The sequence below is a fragment of the Pygoscelis adeliae genome, unplaced genomic scaffold (assembly GCF_000699105.1).
Source record: "Pygoscelis adeliae isolate BGI_AS28 unplaced genomic scaffold, ASM69910v1 Scaffold62, whole genome shotgun sequence".
NCBI classification, from domain to species: Eukaryota; Metazoa; Chordata; class Aves; order Sphenisciformes; family Spheniscidae; genus Pygoscelis; species Pygoscelis adeliae.
Genome location: NW_008824401.1, coordinates 4,103,389 through 4,111,794, shown reverse-complemented (window position 1 = coordinate 4,111,794; position 8,406 = coordinate 4,103,389). Strand labels below are relative to the sequence as shown.

The 8,406-nt window shown below is 35.5% G+C and overlaps 1 protein-coding gene across 1 annotated transcript in view; it reads left to right on the top strand.

Annotated features, from left to right (window-relative positions):
• The first annotated feature begins 1,219 nt into the window (after positions 1-1,219).
• The window catches only part of DPY19L3 (dpy-19-like 3 (C. elegans)), a 34,853-nt gene continuing 27,666 nt past the window's right edge, over positions 1,220-8,406 (top strand). The window contains exons 1-2 of the mRNA XM_009320278.1: positions 1,220-1,322; positions 2,818-2,951. Coding sequence (XP_009318553.1) covers positions 1,220-1,322; positions 2,818-2,951 — 237 coding nt within the window. The remainder of the gene's footprint in view (positions 1,323-2,817; positions 2,952-8,406) is intronic.

Sequence of the window (8,406 nt, the reverse complement as noted above, 5' to 3'; positions counted from 1 at the left end):
CGGGGCCGGCCTGCAGCCGCAGAGCCTGCCCGCTGCCCCAGGCCTCGCCTCCCCTCACCTTAGGCAGCTGTGGGGACGGGGGTGGGACGTTCACTTCCCGGCGCCCTGTCGAGACTTTCCTCGGGCGTGCCGGGCAAAACCGTTCCCTTCGGCATAAAGGCGTTGAGGAAAGCTGACTGAGACTGGCGGTGCGAAGAGGGAGCATGGTTATGATGACCCTATTGCCTGTATTAGTTAATTGTCAGGTTTTCTACAAACCAGCTATTTAAAAACAACTTAGATAGATGCTCACATAGTTCCCTCCAGGTGTTTTCCCAGGCATGTGGGGAAGAGACGAAGCTAATCCGCTGCAAAAACTTTAAAACAACAACAAAGTTGTGCGGTTGAGGTATATTTCTTAGAGCATTCCTGTTACCAGTCAGTTACACCAGTGGTAACACAAGTATCACTGTTTGCGCTCTGGGAATGGTAGCAGATTTTTGCATTCAGGATGGGACATCATTGGTTTTCAAATGTAGAATGGCAGGTTGAAGCAGCTTTACGTATGGACCATGCTCACAGAGCAAAGAGTGCCTGGGAATTGACAAGGGAATGAATAGCTGCTCTTCTTTTTGCCTTTTTTGTAATGTTTTCAAATTTTATGGTGCTTTAATAGTATAAAACATCAAGCATTTTCTTAATGCTTTTTCTCTAGTTTTTTATAATACGTTCTCTGGCATCATTTTTGCATCTTATGGCCCCCTTTTTCAGGATTTCCTGAAAGCCAAGATTTAAACAACTGGCTTTCTATTTTTTAAAATACCCTAAAAGGACTAATTTTTCCTTGAAGGGCTTACACTTTTTCAAAGAAGTGGAGCCTGGTGTGCATTTTGAGCCACGGGCCAGAAGTAAGGGCAGTCAGAACAATGAATCATTATGAAAACCTGTTCAAGAGTACGTAAAATTGTGAACTTAAGTCTTTACAAGTTTAAGATAATGTTTCCTGTAATTTCATTTGCACTCTGAGTTGTACAAATTTAAAAAATCTTGCCTTTGTGTAAGATACACTTCAACTACAGTATAGTTCTGTAAGTCAAAGTCTCTGATGGCAGTAAAATATGGTTCTGTTTTCAGATATTTCATACAGTATTAAGTGAATGTTTGGGTAGGAAGATGTATTGCTTGTATGTGCCCATTTAGGAGTCAGACTGAAGAATAATGAATTAAAGTGACTGACATCATGACAACCGTAAGACAGAGAAGGGCTGGAAAAGGCACAGAAGCGGCTGAAGATCAGCCTTCAGAGGAGAAGAATGTGAAGCCTGATGGGAAAATTCTGTCTGGTGGGTAATGAAAAGGATTGTAACATTATGGCTTTTTAGTAGTGTTTAGCTTTTGGTATCTATCCTAAGCACGGGTTAGAACTAGGTATGTACCAAATACATTTTCATACTTGAATATCTATCACCAAAATAAATTGGATGGGACAGAGGGCATGCAGATAACTGCGTGTCAATCTCATCTCTATTTTAAAATCCTAATTTAAATTGGTGAGAATAATTTTTTTCCATTTAGTATCAGTGACAAACTGTCAGATTTCATATAGCCATCGTAGGTTCTTAAATGAATCCCAGTTCAAATCATTGGTAACATAAAAGGATTTGAAGACCTCTGATGAGTTGTACTTAAATATAAGCAGATTGCACATGAAATCTGAATTTAACTGGAAACCATTGCTTTTTAACTATAGGACAAACTAGCTAGGTAAATTTAAAAGTGAGACATTAAACAGATCCTCGAATTAAGACACTTAAATAATGAAATACTGGCAACATTTTTGTTTGAAAATATAACTTTAGAGTTGCAAAGTTTGTTGGGTTTGTTTTTTTTTTTAATTAACTTATTTTAAGGGATGTTTTGATCTAAATTCCAAATGTTTCTATATATGCAATTTGGGTAAGATGAAAGGCAAGTTACATTGTTGTTTCTGCACAAGTACACTTAGGCTATATACAAAATGGGAAAGTGATCATAGTTCTCATCCAGCCCAGCCCTCAGTTCCATTGAATTGCGTATTTGGTACCCATTACGTAGACATCACACACAGTATGGAATAGCCATTTCAAAGATATAATTCCAGATCACTAAGATCCATATTAAGCCTTATATCAACATTAAAAAAAAAAAAAACAACTAAAAAAACAGGAACATAAGTGTACAATGAATTGATCAAGTTACTTAGAAACCCAACCTTTCTTTCCCATCATTCCATCTATAATCTTATTCTGATGTCAGCAGGAGGTCATCTGCAATTCAAAGCATGACACCATTATCAAAGGCTGCTTTGGCCGCTGTTCAGTCTCTTTATGTGTATTTAGTGAGACTTCTGAACCTTCAGTGTTGTTTTTTACAAAAACCAAGCAAATCCCCAAAACACAGGCAGCTGTTTTAAGACATGTGAAGTCTTACTTTGTGATCTAACAGTCATCCTGTATTGCCTTAATTAAAAAAGTTGCCCTGGAGGATATTTCAATTTAGATTTACAAATTAGATATGGTATTTATTGAGATTTGTATAGGATCATGGTGTTCTTAACCTATAACTACATTTTAGCAATTAAGGCACACCTTATTTCACTTTGCATGTAAATAAAATACTCTTGAGTTTGCTATATGAGAAAATAAAAACACATCTCTATAAAGACCTCTTAAAACCAAGTGTTCTCTTACCTACAGAATGTAAACTGTACTAGCACAGGCAATGTATAAATGAGTTTCCAAAATTCCTTTAAGTTGAATTATGTTTCACAATTACAGAGTGAAATATTTTTCTTCCAAGATCATACAGGTGGAAAGCTGTGGAACATACTCTCAATAAGTGTTGGTGGAATTGTTGCCCTCTCTCTTGGACTTCTTACTTCTGTTTATGTTGCTACACTGCATGAAAATGACCTGTGGTTTTCCAATATTAAGGTAACAGTAATTTTCATAGTTTCATCAGTGCTTTCATAGAGCATTAATATGAGTTGTGGTTTAACCCCAATCGGCAACTAAGCACCACACAGCTGCTTGCTCACTCCCCCCTGGTGGGATGGGGGAGAGAATCGGAAGGGTAAAATCCCAGCCAAAACCAGCACAGAGTGTTAGTTGAAATTTCATTTATTTATGTATTTTTGTAACTTGCTCAAAAATAGAATATTTCATTTTTTGGAATTTAATTTTAAAAAAGCTGTGCTTCACTTTCCACCACTTTTTAAATACTTGATCATTTCTATAAATATGTTTCCCCAATTTTTCTCTAAAAACGTTGCTACACAGCTCCTGCCTGAGTTGTAGCTGTGGTTCTTCCAACCATTGATCATTATCTAGAACAGAATTTCAACCATCTACTGTATGTTGCTCTATAATCATCTTTCTTTTATCCAAAGCAATTCAAAACCAAACAAAAAACAGTTAAAATAAACAATATGCAAAATCCTGGCACACAGTTCTTTAATTGTATTTATACTGTGATATTGTAATACAGCTTAGGCACAGTCTCTTACTATTCAATACTAATTTTATATAATGTTATCCTAAAAGTGCAAACTTCAAAACATATTTCAGACATTCACCAAAGTAAACCCAACCATTCCCAAGATCCAGGCCTGACTAGTTTTTTCCTAGAATCATTGCATGGGAAAATAATGCAGCTGTACACATATCTAAATTTAACCAGAGAAAAGAAACAGGTGAGTAATTTTCCTTTTAGATGCCTAAAATTCACTCTGTTAGCTCAATGTATTATGTTATTCAAAGAGGACGTATATTTAATTGGCATACTTGCATTGCAATATGTCTTTCCTATACGACATACCTTTTCTGTCCCAGAAACATTTATGTTCCCATAATAAAAATAGTTGCCACTTACTGAAACAATTGCTGTTGTACTATACATATAATACTGTTTTGTACCCACTCTCATCTTTCTTTGAATATATAGATAGATTGTACATATGTTGAAGGTACACCTTAGGTTTGCCTTTTCCTTCCAAAAGCAAGTATTGATTAATTTCACAGGTATTGTGTATTTTGAAGTACAAACAGGCATGGTCTTGTGGCAATGTATGAACATAACGGATACAGCATTTTTATTCTGTTGAACTGATACAGAGGGACACAAAGTTCACTGAGAGAAGCAAGTCTGTAGTTGCAATTAAGTTGCCTCCCAATGGATTAAATGCTCATTTTATTTGATAATTATTGTTTTCATTTTGAGTACGCTAGAATGCCATTAGCTATCAAAACTGAAATAAAACCGTCTAGATATTTTTAGTCTGGATTCTGTTGTCTCTGTAGCTCTCATTTCATCCTATGAAGTTGATATGACAACTAGAACATTGGAACCTGAGCAATTTCAGCCGATTCGATGGAAAGATTCTAAAAAGCATTAAGTTCATCTACCAGCAGGTTAAAGGAGAAAGAGATGCAGATACTGAAAAAGGTATAATGTGAGATCACTGAGTAAGATGTGAACTCCACCAGAGAATGCATGTGGCTACAGTGCTAATTTTAAACTGATAACAGGAAAAGCTTTAATGAGATTTCACATATTATTAGAGATAAAATAACCAGTTGTAACACAGAGCCAAAAGTGATCAGGCTTCATACGTACTCCTGCTTTTTGGAGCTGTGTTCAGTGAGTGTATACTGTTTGTGTTTTTTGTGTACGCACTCTCAACTTACATTGTTTCTAAGGATAACTTCCCAAATAGAAGGCTATAGCTCTAACTTGATTGATCAGACAAATGCAATTTATTTTGTAAACACTTACATCCCAAGCAAGATTCAAAGGTACTTTTAAAGATTTGTTCTCAAATTATTTATTACAGCTTGAGACCAAACAGGTAGTATCCCATGCAGTTTATTTGCAAATACAAAGAAGGTTGGGGATGAGTCAAGTGTGATCAAATTTTCTGCAATTGTCTGCCAAGTCAGACTCTGACTCTGCTTTCAGCTTTCCAGGGTTTTACTGATAACCTAAATATAGTCTAGACTTGTTTTCTTGCCAGTATCCATATCAGAGCATTTTGTGGGCATAAGTGAGAATAGCAAGAGAAGAAATCTAAACTGTGTATTTTGATACGCTTTCTCTTAGCTAAGCCGAGAAGGAATACATGGATGAGATAAAGTTTGAACAAAATACTGTTTTATGAGTAGTACGGGAAGATACTACGTATGAAGAGCCTGTGAAGTTTCCTGTAAAGCTGAGACAGGCAGGCTCATCCTAACATCTGTAAAACAGTATATAGACATCTCTGTGCCTATATGTATGCGTGGACATTGTAGTGTCTCTAGATGTATGTACATGTTTTCCAACACTTCTGAATTGGCTAATCTTACAATTACAGTACACACCATATATTAATAAAAGACAAGAATAAAATATGCTATGGAAAAATCTGAGATCCTGGAAAATTAAGTTGAAAATAAATGGAAAAATTGCTTTTTTCTCTCTAACATTTTATAGTTTGGCCAAAGCATATATTTTTGCATATGTTAACTGAATTTTCTAAACATTTTGAAAGGTAAGTTTTATTTTAATACGTACCCCAGCCCGAATTCTCAGAAGGGAGGACTGTAGTCTAATCCTTGGCACACAATTATTCCATGCCTTGCTTAATGAAGCACAGAGGTTATTTTGTTCTATTTTATTTTTATTAAAGATTACATATAGAATAAACAGATGCAATACAAATACACATCCAGTGTTTCATTAACCCCCATACCTATGAAACATAGTAGTGCATCACCACTGCTCTGAAACATAGAAAATAAATTCTAAATCAGTTATATTTCCATACCTTTTAAATTAGTAACTTCAGTCACTCTGGCTGTAAACTGCAAATATGGGGATTTTATGTTACTGAACTCAGATATAAAAATTGTATAACAACAATTTTTATTAGCTCCCTGAACTTTATTCCTTTCTTCCAATAAGCTACAATTAGTCAGATGGTAAGAATTCATACACAAAAGCGTATGTATGGCTACTAAATCAATATAGCCAGATGTAATGGGAGACTTGTTTTGTCATTTTTTCTTTTATGTGAAGGTACTCCTCTCTTTGTACATCAGTAGAAGGAGGTCTGCAGTGCTTATCTGACATTTTTGCACTAAACTAGACAGAGGTTTTTACATATACCATTTAGGTACAAAAGGTGGAACTCTTGTCCTGAAGACCCCATTGATATATAAACATCATGATTGCATAGTTACAAAATTGTGCAGTTTGCCAATTGTATTCAACCCTAAAAATTGCAAGTAAAAAGAGTTCATTATGCAAAGTCATGATTCTTAACTTCTACATAATTGAAGTCACAACTTGCACATACACTTGTAGTGATTGCCTTTCTGTAATTTCAGTTGCAATTCATAGAAAGCCAGTTCAGTTTTGGGTGTCTTCCAGCAGTGGTTCACCCAACAAGAAAAACTGTTCTGTGGTTGTTACACTGTTCTTTTCCATTTTGAATATGGCTTTCAACAGTGCATTGATTTCAGCTGCTGCAGTGTGTGTGAATCTTGTTCTTATTTGCTAATAGATATGCCTGCTATTACAAATTTGCCATGGTTATTGGAGAAAGATGTAAAATTGTTTTCTTACCAGAAAAACTGAAAATGCAGATCTTGAAGAGTGGTTTATGCTGTGAAAGAGGTACATGACTGGTATTCTTTTTTTTTTTTGTTCCAAGACTTCCTGAAAGAACAATGAAAAAAAATGAGAATGCAGAATACCATGTCACGTAGTCAGAAGCTGTGTTTGTGTACGCTTCCAGCAGGGATCACAGAAGGTTATAATCACTTATCTTGACTAAACAATTTTGAAGAAAAAAGTTTGAATCTCTTCTCATATACATTAAAGCAACAGAGATCTCTGTTTATGATGGTGAAAGCCAAAACAGATTTTGTATCCAAAAATCCTTTCTCAGTTTTCTGAAAACTTTTTGGCATGACACATATAAAATGGCTAGTCTATTTTCAGTGATTTTTCAATAGCAGTTTAGTGACTGCTCCTCAAGTACAGTATCGTCTGGGAACAGGATCTACTATGAAAATAACAAAATGGGGAGGCAGGGGGAGAATTGCATCACCTCTCATGTCAGCTGTTGTATTGCTTGTTCAAATGCAAACTCTGAAGAAACTTTGAACAGGAATGAACCAAGGCCACATAGCAAATTAATACTGTAACACAAACAGGAAAACTTCAGAGCTTTCATTTGTTCTTCATCCCTTCTGAGTAAGCATTTGGACTACTATTACTGAATTTTACTTTAATAAAATTGCTGCTTGCAAGAAGTCAGGAATAAAAATATCAAATTTAAAATCTTTAAGACATGCAGGATAAGAATTCTGGGATTCCTTCTCTGAAGTGCTTGTATTTTCCCTTTTTACATTTTGAATATAAAAGAAAGATGAAAAAAAGTGGGGAAACAGGAAGCCACCTAATTAGAACTCTACAAAATGAATGCGTAAGCCATAAAGAGAAGGAGGGCAGTCCAGTACTTTGGTGGTACTTTTCCAGAGGTACCTGTTGAGTTGTCATGGGTACTTTTACTCTGGATCAAAAGTCTGATCTGAGTAGGAACTGTGCCATTCTAACAGATGGGCATGAGGTTAGCCAGCCAAGAGACCATGTACAAGGATTAAATATGTTTGCTGAAGGCATGATTCTCAACCAGGAACACTGATAGCAGCTGTCTGTATTGAGTTTCCACTTGTATGGTTGAGATAACGTTATAATCTTTCTGATCTTAAATTGAACAACTAAAAAATATTTTCAGTTACACAAATTGTGTTTTAGCTTTGTCAAAAAGAAAAGTAGTTGGAGCTTTGCTTATGCTCTTTATTTATAGAAAAACTCAACTCGGACTTTGCCTGCTTGCTCAGTATTCTGAATGACTTGGTTAAGGAGTTTGAGGAAACCTAAGCTCTAGAATTTTTGCACTGCCCTTGAGAGGAAGTCCTTTGTATTTTGTTTTGAATGCTTAATATTATTAGGATACAATTGCATAAATTGAAATCGTATGAAACTCTATATGTATCCTGGAGGATAGTGTTCTTTTTTTTTCCTTGGAACAGCAATAACTTCTTTGTTAAAGACTCACAAATTGAATATACAGAAAGATAAACGTGCTCTTACAATGCTTACCCATAAGTCTGTATGTTTTTATTGACATGGAACACTAGGAAAAGTATAAATTGCTGTAGAATTGGAAAAGTATTGTGAGTGAATAAAACAGATGTTATCTTAGCATGAAACAGATGTAAAACTCACTAGTGTTTGTCTCATAAAGTATAGCATTTGGTTGAATACAGCTGGTGCCAGGATTACAAATTAATCATGTTTGAATGCATTTTTGCTAATTAGATCCCCCTCTGAGACTACTCT